The 23,022-nt window shown below is 41.7% G+C and overlaps 2 protein-coding genes across 3 annotated transcripts in view; one reads left to right on the plus strand and one right to left on the minus strand.

Annotated features, from left to right (window-relative positions):
- LOC102195061 (zinc finger protein 14-like) overlaps window positions 1–4,161 on the plus strand; it is a 10,964-nt gene extending 6,803 nt beyond the window's left edge. The window contains exon 7 of the mRNA XM_005747261.1: window positions 1,350–4,161. Within this exon, the coding sequence (XP_005747318.1) occupies window positions 1,350–3,970 (2,621 nt within the window). The 3' untranslated portion in view covers window positions 3,971–4,161. The remainder of the gene's footprint in view (window positions 1–1,349) is intronic.
- Window positions 4,162–5,777: 1,616 nt separating this feature from the next.
- LOC102195353 (ankyrin repeat and BTB/POZ domain-containing protein BTBD11-A) overlaps window positions 5,778–23,022 on the minus strand; it is a 236,889-nt gene continuing 219,644 nt past the window's right edge. For both annotated transcript variants that reach the window (XM_005747263.2, XM_005747262.2), the window contains 8 exons: window positions 18,998–19,230; window positions 15,917–16,095; window positions 15,531–15,636; window positions 12,487–12,589; window positions 12,301–12,382; window positions 11,187–11,255; window positions 10,969–11,082; window positions 5,778–9,517 (listed from right to left, as the gene is read on the minus strand). In XM_005747263.2, coding sequence (XP_005747320.1) covers window positions 9,287–9,517; window positions 10,969–11,082; window positions 11,187–11,255; window positions 12,301–12,382; window positions 12,487–12,589; window positions 15,531–15,636; window positions 15,917–16,095; window positions 18,998–19,230 — 1,117 coding nt within the window. In that variant the 3' untranslated portion in view covers window positions 5,778–9,286. The remainder of the gene's footprint in view (window positions 9,518–10,968; window positions 11,083–11,186; window positions 11,256–12,300; window positions 12,383–12,486; window positions 12,590–15,530; window positions 15,637–15,916; window positions 16,096–18,997; window positions 19,231–23,022) is intronic.

Consider the following 23,022-nt stretch of genomic DNA (forward strand, 5'->3'; position numbering starts at 1 on the left):
TATCATCTTGTCTTTATTTTTAGTTAGCACAGACCTTAAACACTTAAAGCTGTAAGCTAATGAGAGTTATATAAGAGCAGATGCGTGCTGGTGCAATAAGCTGTACGTTTTAAGTCCAATCGTTGCATGATCTGATTAGTCGACTAATCGCAGAAATAATCGGTGACGAGTCGACTATCAAAATAATTGTTTGTGGCAGCCCTAATACCAACCGATAATTGGTGGTCAGAACATTTTTCTTCTTTGCTGGTTAACTAGTCTCATAACATTTGTCATAAACAGACCATTCATACCTAAAAACATCCAGCTCTTAAAATTAGGTGGTAGCACTTATTTTATTTTTTATTTTTTAAGCACCATCTTGACCGGGGTTCCAAGAGATCTGAAAATGTGATGTGAACCAATCGATGAGAGCAACTCCATCACGAAAATTAAGGCTTTTACATAGTTTTATAAACCTGACAATAAAGGAAATGGCTACGCAAAAAACAACACCACAATCACACAGTCTGACACAAAGTCATACACCAAGCAGGATGTATACCATCACTTAAAAAACAAAAAGTAATTGAGGAGTCTAGTTATGTGTGCAGTCAATTATATTTTTCAGGGGATTTTTTTGTTTCTTTGTTTCGTACGTACAGCGTAGTGGCTTCTTTGTCATATTAACAATCTTCCAATTATATTTTGTGAATCTTTGTGTTAATCTGTGGAAAGTCCTCTTGCTCTTATATTGAAAGTTCAGAAGCTGCTAACCAGTTAGCTTGAGGTCTTCTTAATTCACATTTCTGCACTGGTTGATGAACCATTTCAGTGCTGTGGTGGCCCACATACGTAGTTTCTCCTCGTGTGGTCAAACAGCACTCAACTCCACCATTACCAGCAGGCAATGGTAGTTCATTTTTGGGCAGCTAGAGGGCAGCTCTAACCAGAACATCCAGCAGGTGAAGAGCTGCTTTATGACTGCAGAGCAAATAAGGACTACAGAAGCTTCCTGAAGTCCAAGATGGGCGAGTTGTGGTCCCTTCATGGGATTTTTATAATATCACAAGCACACTACTCACAACATTACAGGAATATTTGGACTAACACAGAATAACACCAATTCACAACCCCCAAGAGGGACTGGTTTAGCACTTGGTGGTCACTCTATTTTTTTCTAGTTTTGGTGTTTGTTTGTGTCCTTGCCACTGCTAGGAGCATGGAATGGTACATGTAGGCCACTCAGGCTGCAGGAACCTTTTACCAGCAAACTGATATTATGCACAACACTACCACGAACACACTTTTGCTTTTTCTTTGAGCTTTGACACTCTAACAAAACTAATGCATTCTTCTTTCTCCTTCAGATGAAACTCAGGCCATTCCATCTTCATTTGGGAATTGCATCCTGTCCTCGCTGTCCCTTCCTCAGCTGGAGAAGGTTGTGATCGATCCAGACCAAATACAGTTACAGCACGCACCAGAGCAGCTGGAAAGCTGCATGACCGTCCAGGTGGAGGGTGAAACTGTGACGCTGCTGGACTACATCCAGATCGAACAGGCGCCCAGTTTGGTCGATGACCAAGAAGAAAATGTAATAAATGAGGAGGAAACGGAAGAAGACGCAACGCAAGAGGAAGCAGGCGATGCCTTAAAGCCGGCCGCTTTTCAACCACTTAAACAAAGCAAAAGACTTGAGTTGAAGAGAAGAGCCTTAAAAGAGGATCAAGACTCAGCGACGGCTAAGAGACAAAGGAAAAAATACCCTAACAATAAAACATGTCCTGTGTGCAATAAGACTTTCCTGCGGGCGGCGGCCATGAGACGGCACCAGGAGATTCACGATGCAAACCGGGACCTTAAGTACAAGTGCACCAGCTGCGACAAACGATTCAGGGACCATTACGACATGAACAGACACACCATGCGCGTCCACGAAAGGGGGGAGATGTACAACAGCGGTAAAGAGGAAGACTCAGGGGATCCAAGCACCTCAGAGATGTCAGAAGACAGAAACTGCTCTTTTTGTGGGAAATATTTTGCTCGCCGAGTGGACATGGAGCGGCACATGAAGTCTCACTCAGAGGATCGCCCATACAAGTGCTCTTTCTGTGAGAAGAAATTCAAGAATCCTTATGTTTTAAAGAGACACCAGAAGGAGATCTGTAAAAGCAGAGAGCAGAAGAAGGTAAGGAGGAAAGAGGCTCAGCGCTCAAATACGCAGCCAGCTTCGGAGATGTCGATGGAGGGTAAAGTCTGTCCCATCTGCAGCAGGATCCTCCCCTGCACTGCAGACATTGCAAAGCATTTACGATCTCACTCTGAAGAGCGTCCCTTTATTTGCGTCACATGTGAGAAAGGCTTCAAGTACAAAGACACGTTAAAGAAGCATCAGATTATTCACGGTCATGAGGGCATCAGAGAGGAGCAGACCAAGACGGTGGAGCAGATTTTGGCTGAAGCCGAAACTTTTACGCAGAACTGCGTGGAGACTGGAGACGCTGATAAGCAGGAAAGTAATCTGGACACTCCCACAGACACATGTGAAGAGCCCCCCGCTGTGCCTGTGCAAAAAGTGGCCAAAAAAGGCCTGAAAGTATGCCCGGTGTGCTCTCGAGCGTTTGACAGCGTCAAAACCCTGAACAGACACATACAGTGTCACACGGACGATCGGCCGTATCACTGCGTCCACTGCAAGAAGCGCTTCAAACACATGCACGGCCTCAAGAGACACCAGATTTACGCCATCTGTCACAAGAAAACCAGTCGATTCTTGTGGAAGAAGGAGCATAGGGCGGGGCCGAGCCAAAGCGACGCGAGCAGCGCTGACCTCCAGCAAGGGGCCCCTCTGAAGATCCCAGTGTGGTGTTCCAACTGTGGCAAGCACTTCGAATACCTGTCCGCTTTGAAGGACCACCAGGAGAACGTTTGCAAGCTGGAAATGAGGGATATTATGAAATGTGACGACTGCGGGAAAGAGTTCAAGAGCATGACCATGCTCAAAGTGCACCAGAGGATCCACGACCCCCTGTACTGCAAAGAGTGTGGGAAGATCCTGGCAAACGAGGCTGCCTTTGAGAGGCACAAGCTAATGCACAGACCTATGCAGTGCACAATGTGCGACAAGACTTTCACTTTACTGAGACGCTTGAGGGAACACTACGAGAAACAGCACAACTTCTCCGGGCCGTATCCCTGCCCGCAGTGTGACAAAAGCTTCATCCAGCTGTCCTACCTCGCCATTCATCAGAGAATCCATAAAGGAGAGTTCCCTTATGTTTGTAACTTGTGCCCGGAGAAGTTCAGGTCCTCCAACTGTCTGACGGTGCATCAGCGGAAACACACTGGGGAGAAACCCTTCCTCTGCTGGCAGTGCGGGAAGTGCTACCGCTCGGCCTCGGAGCTCACGGTCCACATGGGAACGCACTCGGAGGAGAGGCCGTGGGCCTGCACACAGTGCAACATGGCGTATCGTACCAAGCTGCAGCTCACAAACCACGTGGAGCAAGTCCACATCGGGGTCCGGTATCCCTGCAACAGCTGCGGCAAGCAGTTCATGAAGGAGACGTCACTGAAGAGGCACGAGCTCATCCACACAGGAGAGAGGCCGCACCAGTGCACCGTGTGCGGGAAGACCTTCCTGACCGCCAACGAGCTCAGGCTCCACAACAGGTACCACACCGGGGAGCGGCCATACAAGTGCGAAGTGTGCGGCAAAGCCTTCATCCAGTCGGGCTATTTGAAGTCGCACATGCGGATCCACACGGGAGAGAAGCCATTTAAATGTGACATATGTGACAAAGGTTTCAGGTTGTCTTACCACATGAAGAAACACAGGCGGACTCACGCCGGGAAGCCAAAGAGCTACGTATGCGAGGAGTGTGGGTTAGCGTTCCTCCAAAAAAAATCCCTTTGTGAACACTCGCTCACTCACGAATTTAAAGTGGAGTCATCTTTCACAGAGGAAGTGAGAATAGAGTTTCAGTAGAAATCCAAATCTCTCTTAATGAGATGGTTCACCAAAAACACTCTGACCAGTTTAAACGTTGGTGCTTTTGTTGCTTTCCATTCATTCTGATGTTCTGAAGAACATGTCATTGATCTCTAAGACGTGTATCTAAAACCAGTGAACATTTTCAGCTTGCAAATCTTTCTGCAATAAAAAAAACTTGAATTTTACCATCTCTTCTTTGTTTTTGAATGAGAAAATTGCTTATGTTGTCTAGTAATTTGGGGTTTAGCCTAGTAGTGTGAAACGTGGCCCTGCACCTAAGCCAACCAAAGGATCTGAAACTCCATAAAGCACCCCTCCAATAGCCAAACCCACCTGTTCTCTGATTGGATAGTTAAATTTGTGATTGACATGACATTGGCCAATCAGATGAAAGAAAGAAAAACTGGGTCAAAATTCGTACTTGTAACTTGAAACTTGAGTGCAGAGTTTCACAGGTATTTTTTTTGGCTAAGTCCACACACAAATCTTTTTACGCACACACAAATTCTTTTTACACATACAAAACTGATTTACAACTACAAAACTGATTTACGACCACAATTTGAGCCCATAGCAAAACTACAAAAGAAAAGTTCTTTTGTCCAAATAAAATATGAGCAGCTGAAAGATGGGGAAATCTCGGCTTGTTCTATTTTTCGTGAATAAACGCACCATCATGGAGAAAAACATTCCAGAGACGAAGCGAAATAAAATCAGAGACCTTTAATATGATTTAACCTGTGGTCTTTTATTAGCTGTCCACAAAAGCATGTCATGGAACGACAGAAACTGTAGCACGAGTGTAACATTCCTTTTTGTTGTTATACTCCACCACATCCCTGCTCCTCACACCATGTATAATTTATATTTCATATATATATATATATTTTGTACAATATACATGTTCTCATCAAAGGAAAAGAAAAAAAAATGCAAAAGTTCATCCCTCCCCCTCGGTTGGGTGTGAAATCTAGTGAATACCCCATGCACGTTTTCACTGCATCTAGGAGAAGTGTCGTTTATTAGGAACAAGTATGCAGGCAAATAAAGGGGAGGGTCTCGGTGGACGAAGCTGGTGTACAGAGCACATTCTCAACAACATTAAACAAGAAGAGCCATGCGAACCGACACTTACTCTACAGCTTGGACCCAGTTTGGAATCAGAAGCGCCAGTACAGGGGCTAAAGTTAGTCTTTTGCTAATGGCGTAACATTAAGACAGATTTAAAAAAGGATTGTTTTTTCCTCTCTATTCTAATGTCAAAGCCATATATGTTTCTTTGAAAAAAAAAAATCACAATAAGACTGAAACTTAAGCTCACAGTTGAAATACTAATGCTTTTCGATTGAGAGAGAGAGAGGCTACAGTAACACTGGCACAGAAAGTGCTTGACATCATTGTGAACCTTTTCACCTCTGCGGAGACAAAAACGGCTTGCATCTTTTAAAGTTACGTTTCACATTTAAGAAGCGAGTGTGGTGAGTCGACATCGTGACTGTCAGCTTCCTCAAAGGGTTCACGGTAAAAATGAACACCACGGTGGCAAAACAGTACATGAAGGGGCGTCACAAAAGAGACAGAAATAATATTCATATATATTCAACCTTCTGTTTCAGTCTCAGTCACTCGTATATAATCGTCTTTCAGCTCATTATACTCCATCTCCTGTGGCATATTGCACATCATACCACTGAAAGTAATACAATTTAATGGAAATATTGCTTAATTTTTTAAAACTTTAAAGTTTATATTTATATATCTCTATATATTCTTTTCCCTTTTGTAAAACAAAATAGCGGAATGTAAAATAAAATATATCATGCCGTGTATGTAGGTAAGAAAATAAAGCTGTAGGATAACATCTGTACTTTCTTTTCTGTAGCTATTTACAGAACTTTGTGTCAATGTGTGTGTGCGTATATGCCCAAATCTCTCTCTCTTAAAATGATTTGCAGGAACCAAAACAAATAATATCATTATTTTTGGAACGTGCTACAGTTTTTTAAATGATATCTTCCGATTACAGGAGGAACAACCACCACAGAGTATGAGGACACTTGAACGATGTTTGCATTGTTTAGCCAAAGTGAAGCATCTGGTTTCCTTTTTTTTGGTTTCTCGCTGGATTGGAAAACTTTGCACGTTTGCTGCACTGTTACATTCATGAAATACACTGTGTGGTGTGCGATTTCCTTAGAGGGAGAGAGGTACCGGTTACATCGGATGGGTTCGATTAAAACGTTCTTTTGAGCAGCAGAGCTGACAGTTGTTTACATTTGGTCCTTTAAGGAGTGAGACGCGTTATTTGATGCAATCACAGGGATAAAAAGGTTGAATTATTGCACACTTTGAGCACTGAGTTTAAATTCCCACTTTTTTGGATGCGAATTAAGAAAATTCACTTTTACATAAAAGCCACCAGTCAACCAAGTCCTCCAACCCCCAAACCATCTTCTGACCTTTTGAACATTTTTTGGGTATTGATAAAAATTGGTAGATATGCGTACTTGTTTTCCAGTTAAACTGTCCTCAGATTTGGTTGAACTTCTGTTTTTAATCTAAAAATTTGGCGCTTTCCTGAACCGAAGTTGACATTCATGCGAAATAAAACGGCAGCGGCAACTTTTTTATAAAAAATGTTTTGATTAATCTCTAAGAAGAGAAAAATAATAAACAAATTTAATTTTGGAGTTACTGTTTGTTTAAAACATATCAGAACGGGAAAGTCTATTTTCCTCCTCACCTTAAATTTAAGCTTTTAACCGCTTTCATCTGCACACTGTGCTCATTTTTCTTGGTAGTCATAGTTATCATCTCCCGTTTTTTTTTTTTAAATATATAGGCTTGTTTTTTCTTCACACAGTTTTTAAATCTATCATGATGATTAAATTAAACTAAATTAAAACAATTGTTTAGTATTTCAAAGATGTGTCACTTTCATTTGATTTTTAAACTAATTTCCAGAAAGGAAGGAGAGGAAAATACAAAGCAGTTGGTGTCCATAATTATGAACACACATTGAAAGCTGTGGAAAGATATCCCACGTGCCTACTTGGAGGATGTGTGCATAGCGACTGCAGAAGTCCGAGTATCTTCCACAGGACTGCCCACACAAATTCTTGAGTGGGTGCTCTGATCATGAAATTTATGAGGTTTATGCTGCCATCCTTCTGGATCACTGCTGTAACTCTAAAAGTGCTTGTTTCATTTTCTTTTAGTTTGAGGAACTTCACACATCAGATGCATCAGGTTGTTTTATGGAATCTACTATTTTAGTTTGGATTTACTAAATTTATTTGAAGCTAATTTTACACCTCAGCACTCACAGATTTACCCTCACCAGCCATACACCTTTCTAATATCGGGGTGAACACCTGCTTTCACAGATTCAACAAGGTGCTGTTGTTTACTCCAAATTCTGACCCTTTCGCCTGAATGTTGCAGCAGAAATCGAGACTCATCAGACATTTAACGAGCAGTTGAACTGGATAAAGTGGCTGTGTAAGTCAAATAACATCGTCTACATTTACCCCATTTAGACTTGCAATTAACATATGTCCAAACCACACAACATTTGGAGGTCTTATTTTACCGAGCTGCTTCATGGAGCAGCTCAGTCAAATAAACAGAACCCTGACGTGGGACGTGCCATGTTTTTTGACAAGTCCAACTAATTTCCATACTGATTACAAGCAGAGTGGAGAGACCGAGGATGCATTTTTATACCGGTTGTAAATGTAAAGACCCATAAATCAGATATGCATTGAGAGAACGTGTCCAGATACAGATGGCTGGTATAAATAGGGTAATTGTGCCTCTAATAAACTCAGTGCTCTGTGCAGGATTCAGCCTCTCCTTCGAAGAATTCATGTGGGGGTGAAGCCTTAAACAAAGAGTGACTTTAACATGCATCTCATGGTCTACCCCGATGGCTTAGAATATTATCTGAAAGAGCTCAAGTAATTTGAGGCAAAACCTCTTCAACACCTCACTCAGCCTACTCAGTCTACACAGAAAGCACACCTAAAGCAAAAACAGAGGAGTCATACGAACAGAGTAAACATGCAACTTTGCATAAACAAGACGCACAGCAGGGAGCACATTCAATGAGACTGGTGTCAGCAGCCAAGCGGGTGTGTGTAGGGGAGGTGGGGATACTGTACATCAGCTTACAAAAAAAACAATAACAAAAAAACTAACACTATGACTTTCAGAATGTATTAACATGCTTACTTTAAGCATCTTTAAAGAGAAAGTCCCTGCTAATTGAAACCCCCCCCTCTCCAAATCCCGCTTTTGATCAGTTTTGCAGTGGATACAAAGTTAACAAGCAGCGTTTTCCCCTTACTTCCCCTTGCGAAAGTGGTCCGTGAAGTAATATCTGCATAAAAAGCAACACCAGGGGTCAGCTCAGTTGACAAGATGTCATGCAAAAAAAAAATACCAATAATAGTAACAATAATTTTTTTTTTTTTTTAAAAAGAGTCGTCCGTGGGCGTTATCGCAAGTTAATTTCCCAGTTGGGCATCCATGTTTCAAGCATAAGTCAGCATAGATTTCACTGAGTGGGCCGTCTTTAGTCGAATGAGTGCCGGCCGCAGTGTCGGCCACGGTGGAAGTTCCTGTGATCAGTTTGGCCTCTGCACACAGTAGATATAACACAGTGAATCCAACATAGAAGAGACAGAATGAGATGTAAATAAGAGCCACCTAAAAGTCCGCCTGCTGGCTTTGCTACTAATCACTTTTATTGGTTGTATAGAAGGGTTATATCTAGATTTTGGCATGTGTAATGGCATCCACTTCCATAAAGTATTATTGTTTGTAAACCACAGTCTCATTTCGCAGATGATAACAAAGCTGCATTTATTGAGTTAAAATTCTACTCTACCTTTTTGAGTGAAAAACAGTGTACAGTAGCCTATGTATTTCATGCACGTATCCTATATGAAATACAATAGAAATTTTTTAGAATCATGGTTAGAGCTAAATGATACTGTTGGGTCAAGGCAGTTCTGTTTTTTTTTGTTTTTTCTTGTAGGTTTTTATTACTCTTCAGGGTGTGAAGTGACCGATGGGAGCCACAGGGCAAAAGTTCAAGGTCAGAAAGTCGCAACATGAACCCCCATTGAGCTGCAACAGGCAGAATTAAAGGGAATTCCTGACTTAAAAACATCCGACAGCTCCTCTTCATCAGCGGGGTGGGTGCTTGGTCAGGGGAAAACGGGGAAGTAAAGCGGGACGCTGGATGCTAAAAGTGGCATTACATGGATGCTGTGGTTGGATCGAAGGGCTCCGGTGAGGATGACGTCACACCACGGAGCCCTTGGAGGTGGAGAGGTGGATGGAGTGGATGCGTGCGGCCAGAGTCTTCTCCAGGTCGTGGAGGATGTCGGAGCAGATGCCGGGGCTGGACACGGGGCTCTCGGCGGGGGAAGGTTCGTACAGGAGCTGCTTGAAGCCATCGAGTTCGATCAGCAGCACCATGTTCTTCAGGAAGTAGCCCTCGATGAAAGCCGTCAGCTCCGTGGCACCAAGGAACTACAATGAAAATGAAAGATGAAAGGAATGTGTGACATTAGCAGCTTTCAAATTCTGATTACCGGTATATATAATTTTGCCAATATTCCAGTCATATTCCAGCCCAAAATTGGTAATTGCTTTTTAAGAACAGTCATCATTATTATCCCAGTGTTTGAACCTTACAATAGCAGCTATTAATCTGTCAATCTAGCACTTTCTTTAAATATCTTTAATTAGTTTACTTTGAACAACTAACAGGGTATTTTTATTCCAGTACTCAGGCGGGAAGATGGAAATAAAGGTGGAATTTTCAGCTTGAATTTCCCCACTTGGAAAGTTGTAGAAACCCCACAAACACCAACTTCACAAAACTGTAAAACCGGTACTCTGTACTACCACTTTTAGCTTCTGAGCTAAAAGCAACACAGCTTCTAATTAGGTATTCACTTTAAAATAAAACTATTATCCTGTTTTACAAGTTAATTTGTCAATGCACCTTTTCTGCAATGTAACTTAATAAAAAATATACAGCAAATGTTAACAAACTGAGCAACATTAACACAATATAAGCAAGACAAACCCTGAGACTGGAAAATAAAGCCAGTGTATATAAGGGCCATTTCTTTAATGTCCATGTGAGGTTCCCTTAAAAGTCAGTCAGTTGCCATTGACTCCCATGTTTTAATGCTGTTATAGCAAATTTTACGTTTTACAAACGTATACGTTATTAATGGTTTAATCACACTGCCATCTAGGCTTCATCACAGAGTCCTGGAGATTAGCTGGAGACCGCCTGGCAACCTCTGATTGCTGAGGAAAAAACATGTATTTCCTGTTCGGTTGGTCAGTGATTGCTCACAGATTAAATCTGTTACCTTCTTGTGATTGTGTTGATTACCTGCCGGTTACCTTGGTCCCCTGTTGTTTCCATGGATGATGCCAACGTGTCTGCAAACAGTGGCAAACTACTTCTACTACCACCAAGTGGTAGTAAAGTCTGAAATGCTACGTCTCACTACTGCAATCAATACATTTAAAAATCGCAACTTTTCCTTTGAAGACAAGTGGGTATGCTTTTCTGGTACGCATTGCACTTTCCACAGTTTCACTACTGCTCTGCTAGTAGTTGGCAAGTGTTTGCAGACAAGTCTGTGTCTTCCATGCACCAAAGCATTATTATTATTCCCTATTCTCAGTTGAGCCTAGCATGACTGCAGCTCAACTGAACGTCTTGATCGTGTCTGGTGTGTCAGCCCATGCATAAAGTTTTTGTTCCACTTTGTTCCATTTGTCATTTGAGTCACTGCTAATACAAAAATATGAGAGCAGCTTGAAAAATAGTGTGTGTGGTGGTTGTATTGCCAGTCTGCAATAGTTAATTAATGGCATGTTTGCACCTTATGTAAAAATTCATTACACAAACCCCTCCCAGTATGTAAATCAGCTGCTAGAGACCGTAAGCCTCCCACCTTAGCGTGTTTGTAGAGGTCCACACAGGTTTCGGTGGTGATGTTCTTGGAGCAGATGATCTCACAGTGTCTCTGAAGGGCCTCTAGTTGGAAGAATTTGGCTGCAGACAGGAGCTACAGGGAACAGTACAGCCACACAGAATGAGGCACAGGACTCGGGATTAGAAATGTTAATACTCATGCTGTCACTCCACAGGCTTTGGTTAAGTCTTTCTTACCTCCATTACTTCAGTGTTGCGTATGTGCAGGGACTCGGTGCCTCCACAGTACAAATACTGCATCACCAACTGTAACAGAGAACAGTACAGGCTTCAGGTTATGAAGCTGATGAAGAGTACAAGAGGGACCCTTTTTTCTGTTGCTTTTTTTGTGCCTCTTTTTTGGCTCCATTCTGTCACCTGGAAAATAATCCAGATTTGAATTACATATGTAAATTTAAGCATTTACATATTTTCACTGCTATCAAATACCTTCCCTGCATCCAGTGATATTTACTCTCATGTTTTCTTTTTATCGCCATTTAAAAAGGAACAAGCATTCAATCAGTAAAAATAAAGAGCAGACCAGAGATAAACAAGTCCCCAGCAGGACTGGAGAGAAATTGAAAGAGACAAGGGGAAAGAAATGGGAGGGGGAAGCTCTGGGGCCGCAGTTTAATTGTGTCTTCTGTAGCCTCATGGATACACCCAGTGGAAAGCTAAAAGATAAAGAACATCCAGAAAGCGAGCAGGAACAACATTTCCAACATTTTAGCAGCCACCAAGCCGGTTCAAGCTCACGTTTCTGGGCTCTGGGTTTACAGCTAATGCGAATCATTTAAAATCAGAAATGTGCAATACTGCTGACAGACTTCATTTAACCCTTTTCCAAAAAGATTCATGCCATTCCCACAGATGTGCACAAATTGGGTCAGCCTTAAGCTTCATACGGTAAAGTTGGAGTTATATACTTTCTGTGTTTGAGAATTAAATGGATTTCTTAATCTCGATTGTTTAACTATGTACCTAACACCATTCCTTCAGAATAAAACAATCAAACGTGGAGCCTGTTCTTATACTCATAGGGGACGATGAGTGTTGTGGGTCTGGTTGAGAGTGGGAATAGGTTTTGTATGCACTGAAATCTTTCTTCTCTCACCCCAGAGAAGAACGGCAGACGGCTGCCTTCTCCCTGAGCCTGGATCTGCTGGAGGTTTCATTTCCGTTAAGAGGTAGTTTTTCCTTCCCACATACATTCTACCGTACAATATAAAGCGACTTGAGGCAACTGTTGTTGTGATTTGGTGCTGTAAAAATAAAACGGAATTAAATTGAACTGAAATAAACGTCTTACATGGAAAATATTGTACTTGACATGGCTGATCTCAATGCAGGTGTTTTCTGCTGCTGGTCGGTTTTGCAGCAGCGACTTGAACCTAAAAACAACAACAACAACAAAAAACAGATAAATTCTACATTATTTTTCCCATCGGTGCGCTTTTGTTTTACAAAATAAAATAGGAGCAAAGTTTCAGGTTACCTGGGTGAAGCTGTAAACAGCAAAACTTTATGTGCATAAAATGGTTTCCCCTCCACCAGGAAGGTAACATCAGACATCTCCTTGTTGTTCAGGAAGTGGGGGTCTAAAAAAAACAAAAGAAAAAAAAAAAGAGAGATTTATTCACGTCTCCCACACAATGCATGCAGAGCAGCAAACAGCAGAAGATTAAGCTAATGTGGCCATTAATTACCACAAGGCTGATTCATCACACGCCTATCAGTGCTGAATTATCAGATCGCGTTAGCATTCCTAAACGGCAGGGGATTTGCATTTGATATCCGGTGTTTGCATCCTCGAGTGCATTTCATTCACTGCACACAAATCAAGTGATTTAAAGCACTTTATTTAAACCCCGCCAGTAAATGATCAGCAGGTGGCGCTGCAGCGCCGTCACTGAATGTTTCTCTTCTTCCTCGTTTCTCTCAAAGAAATGTCCAAAATAAAGTTTGAGGTGTTAATGGACGATTTGGTTCATTACAGACAAGTGGAGCCATTTTATCTGCACATAGAGAAAATACTGCACGTCAAAATAAAAATAAAAAAATCAGATTACTTTTAAAATGAAACTCACTTTACAGTTTTGGACAGAAGTTTACATGCACTCCTTATGGGCATGCACATCACGGTAATTCAGGGGTTTTAATTAGTTCTTTGAACTTAATATTTTCTTTTTCCAGGGTGAAATAATTGTACAGCATACATCTTTAATGACTTTAAATAAAAAACAAAAACAAAAATGAAAACACATTTTAATAAGAGTGTACCATCAAGTCAGTCAGACTCGTGGGATATTGATCTGGTCCGGTACCTCGCAGAGGGGGTTGTCGATCACTTTCAGCTGCTTTGGGGTAAATCAAATTAGGAAGAGGAGCCCTAGAGGGGCAAAAACGAGACAACCCCCCGTCTATTTTTTCACTAGTTTTTGGCTAGGGTCAGTGTCACTACTAGAAGCCTGAGGTGATACCTGGACCCTACAGAGGCTACAGAACAACTCCAGGATGGCACATCAATTCGTGCCATGGCCAGAAGGTTTGCTGTGTCTCCCGGCACAGTCTCATGAGCACGGAGGAGATTCTAGGAGACATGCAGTTGCTCGAGGAGAGGTCCTTAAACATCGATAAGACAACTATCTGCTCCTTTGTGCAAGGAGGAACAGGGTGACCTTCAGCACTGGTGTGAATGTCTCTGATGAAACAATCGGAAACAACTCATGAGGGTAGCCTGATATTCCGGTGCTCACTGCCCAGCACCAGTGAGCCCAATTGGCATTTAAAATAGAATACCAGTCCACCACTGGCACTGTAGCTTTTCACAGATGAAAGCAGGTTCACCCTGAGCACATGTGACAAACATGAAAGGGTTTGGAGAAGATGCAGAGAGCATTATGCTGTTTGTAACATCGTTCAGCGTGACCGGTTTGGTGGTGGGTAGTGATGGTCTGGGGAGGCATATCCACTGTGGGACACACAGACCTCTTCAGGCCAGGCAACGGCACCCTGAGTGCCATCAGGTATCAGGATGAAATCCTTGGACTCCCTTTCAGACTCTATGCTGGTGCACGGCAATGCCCGGCCTCGTGTAGCGATAGTATGCAGGCAGTTCCTGGAGAATGAAGGAACTGATACGATTGATTGGCCCCCACATCTGCCTGACCTAACGATAGATTACCTCTGAGACATTATGTTTCATCCATCTCACGTTGGCAAGTTGCACCTCAGACTATCCAGGAGCTCCGTAATGCCGCAGGACACCATCCATTAATGGATTATTTAAGCCTGCCTAATGTTGCTTCACATCCTCATCTTCTCCTTTTTTTCTGACATATTCACTGTCACGTTTTGTTATCACTGATGTTCGATGTACGTTTTATGTGTCTGCTCTCCCAATATTTTGCTGTGAACGCACACAGAAAGGCGGCGACGTCCCAGAACAGAGCCAAGCCGCTAAATATGAATTACTGTGATTCAAAACTATCCTTATTTGACCACAGTAGTTCAATGAGTTTGTGCCAAAAAATGAAATGCAACTTGGATTAAAACTAATTACATTTAGGTCCATAATTTGTTGGGCAGTGACACAATCTTTTGTAATTTTGCCTCTGTACTCCACAACAGTGGGGTTTAAAATCAAACAATCAAGATGCGATTGAAGCGCACACTCAGATGTAATTCAAAGGTTTTAACAAAAAGTGTCTCATTAACTGTTTAGGATTCACTGCCACAGTTATAGTCAGTCTTTGTTTGTGGGTCTCTCTGCATTCAGTGTTTACATCACTAACTGGAAAGTACGATGTAATGGACTGAGATCAGGTGACTGACTTAGCTATTGAAGTCAAACAATATTGTTTGCTCTGAGTCTAAACAGAGCGCGTTGTGTGTGACGTCTTCTTTTGCGCATGCGGGCCGCTTTGAGGGTTCACGCTAGAGCGCATTTGCTGTCACATTTTATTTGTAGTGTGAACAAGTAGACAAAAAAATCGGATTTGATCAAAAACTCGGAATTGAGCATTAAGACCTGCAGTGTGAACGTAGCCTAAGAAACCTTAAAAATATATTGAATACATTTCTACTACTAGATAATGTTCATACAGCTCCTTAGAACACAAATAAAATCATTTTCTACATAGATTTCCCCCAAAGTGGTGTTTTTCCAACAAACAGACAAAAAAAACCCAAATTATTTGTGAAAATATTTTGAAAACATCAAGAAGATCTTGTTTCATTATGAGTTAATCTGATACTTCTTTGTCTATATGTGGCTTCTTCTGAAGCACAGAAGGATGCACTGTAGGATTAAATAGAATCCAATAGGATTAAATCCATTTGTAAACCTTTATTTAATCACCTGCTGCAAATATCAAAGGAACCTACAGATGTGACGAGGAGAAAAAGCGCGCTCTCTGAGCTTGAGGTAACTCCTCGCTCTAACCCCCCCAAAACACAACAAAAAATAGAGAGAATCTTCACCGCAGTCACATCCTCATCACACAGCAAATGTTAAGCATTAATAACTCGCTCTCTTACCTAAGCGCGAGGTCTGCTTCTTCTTGATCTCCGTCAGCTTAGGGATGGGGAAGGGCCCGTAGCACTGCGTAAAAATGACTGACAGCTGCTGACTTATCACCTCATTCTGCAGACACACACAAACACCAGTGAGGACAGAAACTTTACACATATTACAGTTTTGTGGCCTCGTTTTTTTCCATGAGCAATCCGGGACAAGAAATTATGCAAATGTATGATAATATAGTTTGAAGTGCACTAAATTTATGCAAACATGAGTGTTATTAATGTCGACCCAGCACACGGGCACAGGGCGGTTTGTATTCCCAGAAAGCGTGCCTTACGTTGTCTGATGTTCCTCTAATAAGCGTTTTGTTTACGTGGACATGAAAGAAAGCTCCAGTGACCTTGCTGGATCGGAGGATCTGGAACATGAGTGGCAGGCCGTGCGTGATCAGCTCCTCAGTGTACTCCTCCTCCTGGATGCAGCAGAAGTCTTTGAGCAGGCCCTGGATTAGCGGTCGGCGGTGCTGGATGAAGCAGGTACGCAGGGACTCGAGCCAGGTGTGCAGCGTCCAGGGAACACCTGGGAACACCAGCACACGGAGCGTGAATACACACAACATCCGAGAGCGAGCGGTTTCAAGGGCAACAGAACCGACCATGTTTCCATCACGTGATGGCGTTGTGGGAGGTGGAGGACGATGGCATGGTGGGTGTTTGGATTAAGGGTTTCAGTGAGAATAGAAAAGCAGCACCTGAATGTAATTAAAGAATGCTCTGTTAAATGTGTTGGACGTGAATGAAGTTTAACTGACGAGATGAGCGGAAAATTTATCATCCAGGTATTTTCATACTTGTATGTTTTATGGCTTTGAAAATGGCTCATTTTTAAAAAGATTTTTTAAAAACTTAAAATATTGAAAAAAAAAAAGTCCACAGGGAAATGGTGGGACTGAAAAGCCCAGTCTGGAGGTGGCAGGTTTATATTTCTGGTAGAGGTGTGGTCCCTTGCTCAGGGGCAGGGGAGCGGGGGTGCAGTGAGCTCAAGGGCAGTGCCAAGGAGGTTGGTGGGACAGGTGTGCGGCATTAACTAACGAGGTCTCTCGATCGATAGATCGATAGATCGATCGATCAATAGATCGATCGATAGATCGATAGATAGATAGAGTGAAGCCGGAGCCCGGAGGAGGGGTGTGTGCTGTACACCAGCTGAAAAGCTACAGGATGTAGGTGCCAAACCTCACAGAACTGCCAGCAGTGTGTTCTCCTAATAAAAAACTGACAAATAAACACGGACGGTGTGTCAAGTCGTCCTCCTTTTCTACAATATTGTTCAGAAAAAAGTTATATTTTAAAACATATGGCACAACTTCTCAGTTGTTCAGGTCTGTCTGTCTGTGTGTTGTTTCAGGACAGGATTGCTCCTGCTAGCAAAGCTGGAAAAGCAGCATGAGTGGTTGTAATTACTGTCCAGACAAGAACCTTTACAACAGAAAAATAAAGCCAATTGGCAAAAACTACATTTCCTCTAATCCACTGTGTTAAAATGTGCAACCTAAAAGCACAAATTAATGACGTTTACAGCCTGATACAGGCGGGTTTTTTATTTGGATTTTATGCTTTGTGAGGGTAACTTTGTTTTTAAACTAGCTCATTAAGCCATAAAGTTTAGTATAAATTATGTCATTATTCCACTTTGAGGGATCTCTGTGAAGTTTTGTCTTCTTCAACACATGACATGAGTTGACTCTTCAGCTTCTCCGGCTGATTTAACCCCTCAAATACAGTCACATCCATAAGATCCTGGACAATGAAGACATTTAAGTAATTCTGCCTCTGTACACAGAGCATGTCAAAGGAGGATACAGACTTCAGGCAATCATTAACGCCAAGGGATTTTCATCCAGTTATTAAAAGCAATCCTTTTATTTCAGATTAATGCAAGTTACACTCCACTTTTGAGCCTCTGAAAATTGGGGACTGTGTGTAAAAAAAGCTGTCAGTGTGACATCGTAGGGCGTCGTATTGAAAAAATAAATGTGTACGGCATGCCCTTCTATACGATATTACTAGTATGGTTTTCTGAAATTTTTTTCAAGGTTAACTTCGACCTTGGCAATAAAGGTCAAGGTCAAATGCTTAGCCAGCTGGGTACTACATTATTGTTGGGAAGTTTTAAAACGATCCATAAAAAATTGTTTGTTATGTAAAGATTTTACTGATCTTCACATTTAGTGTGACCTTGACCCAATTTTCACCTAAATTAAATCAGCTGATATTGTTATTCACCGTCACACAAAATTTGAACACGATATCTTGAAAACTTGACGCTGGACTGCTAACAAACAGACAAACAGACAAACAGACAGAACCGATCACATAAAAAAACAAGATCACAATGGGAGAGGTTGAAGTTTGCACCTTTGTTTTTCTTTACAGGGGACAAATTTAAAAAAAGGGAGAACAAATTTTTTATTTTTTTTTTTACCACAGACTAAAATTTTAACTATCAACATAGCGCTCACCACGCAACCACGCTTTAATGAAACATAAACGATGTGAGAAAATACTCCGGACGTTTGCATCCAGAGTTTGATTACATCTCTACGCAATGGCCAAAACAGCAGCTCGTGTCCATCTTTTATGTACAGTTTGTAATTTTGATGTCAATTTCTCAGTTTTCCACACTTTAATATTATTTAAAAAGAGTATCCCGGCTAAATAATCCAGCCACAGAAAATGATCTTAATCGTTACTATCATCTGCAAATTTTAAACCAATGTGGATAAGAAAGTTTTAAAAGCTCATCACTCACAGATTAGCTTAAATCCTGGAAACATTGTGCCCACAGTTGTAGAAGCTGTGTACCAACACCCCTAAAGCTCGCTAATTAGCAGCTTATATCTCATGTGTAGTTTAACACTTTGGTTTTTTAACTGGTTTAACAAATGGCATATAAGGTGCTAATTGGTGACTTTTAGATGGTGCTGGTAAGTGGGTATGTTTTTACATTTGGACAGCTTACTACTTTCATCTGAAAATTCTTAAATCTATCCTTAAAAACCAACAATTGCAAAGTATCACCTGATAACCTGACAGTACAGAACAGCTACTAAATTGACTGTGAGGTTGTTTTGCTGACTAAAATCAATGAATCCTCATCAAAACCTAATCAGCAGACCACATAAGGTCTTGTGCTCAATGAGCTGGGGTGCAAGCTGATGATTGCCACATTTACAAAATGAGCACTGCCCGAGGACACAGTTCCGTCATCGTGCTCACACCTTCGACCGAGTTATTATCACCTCGGATATAAAAAGTCCTACTTGTGCGAGCGTTTCATGGTTGGATGAGTAGTTGGGATTTCTGAGGACGCGAGCACAGGACAGGACAGGACAGGACAGCACAAGCACATCTTCATGACAGCTGGAGGCAGCGGAGAGCGATGCATTTGTGCCAGTGAAGCATGCATTAGTAAATCTGACCTAAGCTGCGGATGTCTATGGTGATGTCCACATGGCCGTGCTCTGCGCTATGGTACATGGCCTCTCTCAGGGCCCTCAGTCTGGCCTTTCCTGTTCGCAGGGTCCCTCCACCATTGGCCTGGGGAGCCAACCTCTTCTCCCCTGGATCTGAACCCTCAGCTAGAATCTCCTCCAGGGACAGCACATCCCCCTTTTCTTTGTCTGAATGGGACAGGAGCTTCCGAAAAACATTCCTAGATGAGAGAAGGGAGATGAGACAAAATGACAGGGTCAGGGCGAGAGGTAAACATCTGTCCTGGGGTCGAATAATATGAAGGAAAGCTGTGAAGTCAATGGTTCCAAGTTAGACACCCACAAGCTGCATTAAATCCACATTAAGCCCATTTGGCTCTGTAGCTCTCACTGGTGCTCACTCTTAATTGACTACAAATGTCCCATTGTACTCTGAACCTGCATCGCCAGCGTGTAGGAGTGATAATATATGACTCTTACAGGGATCAGGCTGAAAAGAAAAACTGTTCCAAATCTCCAAATTTATTGTACTCCATCAACATTGCATTGGATCTGAGCAACACAACGGCGCAGCAGTAACAGACGCCCTTCTTTGAGAAGAATGGACTCCAGCATGTAACATAAACAGCGTGATTGCGGCCTGATAATGCATCACTGCACCATCTGCTTCAGCGAGGAGGGTCTCGTTTGGAGTCCAAGTGCAGCAAATCATCATGTCCTGTTAGGGGAGGCTGTTTGATCATAAAATGTTGTTTTATTGGTACTAACATGCTGCTGGTTTTGTCAGGTTTGAGCAGAATTACAATGCATGCATGCATAAACCCAAACACTGCATATTCTCAGCTGCAGTAACCACCTCGATCCTTCTGGTTTCAGGCTTTTCACACAGTCTTAAACCTGCAGAGATTTGCTTCCACTCAGCAACAAGAGCATTACTGATGCAGATAAGATGTGGCTCACTGCCACCCAGAGGTGTTGGGTGGGACTGAGGTCAGGGCTCTGTGCAGACAAGTTCTTTAACAGAAACCTCTTCCTGGACAGAACTGTGCACAGGAGCTTTGTATGCAACAATTGTTTAAAAAAAAAAAGAAAAAAAATGAATGGGTGCTTGCTTATGGGTCATATTTAAACTTTTAACTTAAGGCTTTTTTTTTAATATGTATCTGTCCCAAATTATACATCCTGGCCCACTTTTTCACACCACAATTTTGTGGGTTCAAACATGGCCTCAGATTTAAAGTGCCCCAGCAAAAAAAACCCAAAACAAAAACATGCAAGTGAGTTGACGAAACGTTTTTCATGTGAAGCTAAAATTTCACACCAATCTTTATATGTGTCCGCACTTTTTAGTGAAGCTGAAAGTACACAGTGATTTGGGATGGAATGACCCAATGTTATGATGACCAGAGACAGAAATATCTTTGAAATTTGTCAACTTTTAACATGAGAAATACTAGTTGCAAAAGCAAAGTAGACCGGCACGAATACCAGTACCGCTGGTCTTCTTAGATCTTCACTAAGTTCTTTGGACTTTCCTGTTGTTCTGAGAGTTGGTCAATCCAGCAAGTGCTGTCAAACAAATCCTTTAAGCTGGAAAACAAGCTTAATGTTAGCTTACTTTATCCAATGAAAAACCAGTTCTAATGTATGTTGGGGGTTGTTGTCCTGCTGGAACACCCAGACCTGTCCAAGTTTCAAACGTCTAGCTGTTGATTTTAGGTGACAGTGAAGAATTTGGTAATTCCATCCACTTTGTGTAATGGAGCAGTACCACTGGCAGCAAACTAACACCAGAGCATGATGCTACCACCAGTGTGCTTTAAAGCTGGTATTTTTCGGTTTGAAAGACTCACCTTTACTCTTCCAAACATTGCTCCTGTCATTGTGGCCAAAAGGCTCAATCTTTGTCTCGTCTGACCATAAAACCTTGCTCCAGAAGACATATGGCTTGTCCAGGTGGGCAGCAGAAAGTTTCAGTTGAGCTTGAAGGTGTCCATTCTGAAGCAGGGGTTTATTTCTTGGTCACCTGCCTCTCAGTCCATGGAGATGTGAAACTCACTTCACTGTGGACAGTGATGCTGATGTTCCAGCAGGTTTCCAGTTGATGGCAGGCTTGAACCTTGATGGTTCCTGAACATCCTAATCAGTTACCTATCAGAGGTGACAATTTGGGTCTCCTTCCAGAATTGGTGGTGACACATCCATATAACAATTGCTTGGACTGATGATCTTGGAATCTGCAGCTATTTACAAATGACTCCAAGAGACCTTCACAACTTAAATCTACAATCCTCCTTCTTAGATCTTCAGTGAGTTCCTTGGACAATGAGCGCCGTCAAACAAATTTGTTTCATGTTGGCAAAGAGAAACTACCAGAAGTCAATCATAATCACTAACAAGAACTTAATAGAGCTTGGCTTTGTCAAGTTAGAAAAACAACAACTGCAGAACCTTCATTTCCACTTATTAAAATATTTAGGTGACTGTATGTATACAGTTTAATCCGTATGCATATTTTTATACTCTGTGTGGATCAAAGAAAATCCACAGTAAATGCACCCAACTCATGAACTTTTGAAGTCATTAAAGATGTTTACTTTACAATCATTCAACCCTGGGAAAAGAAAAGTTCAAAGAAGTAATTAAATCCCCAAAATACCATGAAATTCATGCCCATGAGGAGGGGATACAAACTTCTGCCCACAACTGTATTGTCTCTGAAATCCTACCTTCACCGTTTCCACCCTCACTAGAAACAAATATCTTGGATATTTTGATGAGTAGATAGCTGACAAGTTTAATGAATGCAAAGGCACAAAGAGGCTTAGTAAAAGCCCAGAATCCAAATAATTAGCCAGAAGATAGGCAGAAATAAAAAAATACAGCAGTGAAGCACACGAACCACATGGGGAACAGGCAAAAGGCAAAAGTCCATTAAACATATAGATGAAAGACAGCAAGGAGTCCAAGGCAATAAAAATACACAGGGAGGGAAAACTAGAAACAAGAAACCAGACTTGAAAGTGCCGAACCACTTGGCAGTGAGAACAAGACCATCTGGCGAAGAACAAAGGGAAGCTGGAGTCTAAACACGTACACTGGAGTGGGTGGTTAACGGACACAGGAGGGCAATTGGTGGATAGGGAACAGGTGTGGAAGACAAGGCAGGTGAAATTAAACTGGGTGAGGCGGACAGGTAACAAGGATGGAAAAAGAAAAATCCCCAAAAAGAGGAAGTAAAACTGACTGGAAAACACAAGAGCTAGTGATTAAGGAAGGAAGTGCCTTAACTCAAAACATAACCATCCAGTCGATACGACATTCAGGAAACATTATTATTATCAAACCATTTTTTTTTTATTAGATTCAGTTTATTTCTAAAAATAAATACATTTTTAAAAGTACAAAACCAAGATACGTCAATGCTCCAGATGGTTTAAAAAATGTTTTAAATCTGAAAGATACTCAAGACCTACACCCTTATGTAAAAAAAACCAAGCTACAAACTAAACTTTATACAGGCCCGCCTCAATTTTCACACCTATGGATATGTGCACATAACAATAAAAACGAACACTAGTAATGTCCAGATGACCAGAGTGAGAACCGAACAAAATGACTCATTTAGCGAATAAGTTCTTCCTCATATTCCTCATATACACAGTTTTTTTTATACTGTAATCAAAGTCAGAAAAAGGAATGTTTTGCTTTCCTTTCCAAAGATATGAACATTATCTTTATAGCTACACGGCCAGGATCCAGTTTATGTTTTTTAAAGTGCGTCAAGTTTACAAGTTTACATCCAAGATGCTTTTTAATATAATCCACCAAACCACTTACGGACGCTGTCTTGGACATACTTGTAGCGTACACTCCCATCTTCCTGTGCTCTTCTGCATGACTGCTTATGCTTTACATACATTCTCAAAGCCTTGTTTAATAACTCTGGCAACTGATAGACAAAATACCACAGGTAGAAATACTTGTGTGCTGGGGTCTTGGAACCTTCACTG

The sequence above is a fragment of the Pundamilia nyererei genome, unplaced genomic scaffold (genome assembly GCF_000239375.1).
Source record: "Pundamilia nyererei isolate P.nyererei 1_Seehausen unplaced genomic scaffold, PunNye1.0 scaffold00192, whole genome shotgun sequence".
NCBI lineage: Eukaryota > Metazoa > Chordata > Actinopteri > Cichliformes > Cichlidae > Pundamilia > Pundamilia nyererei.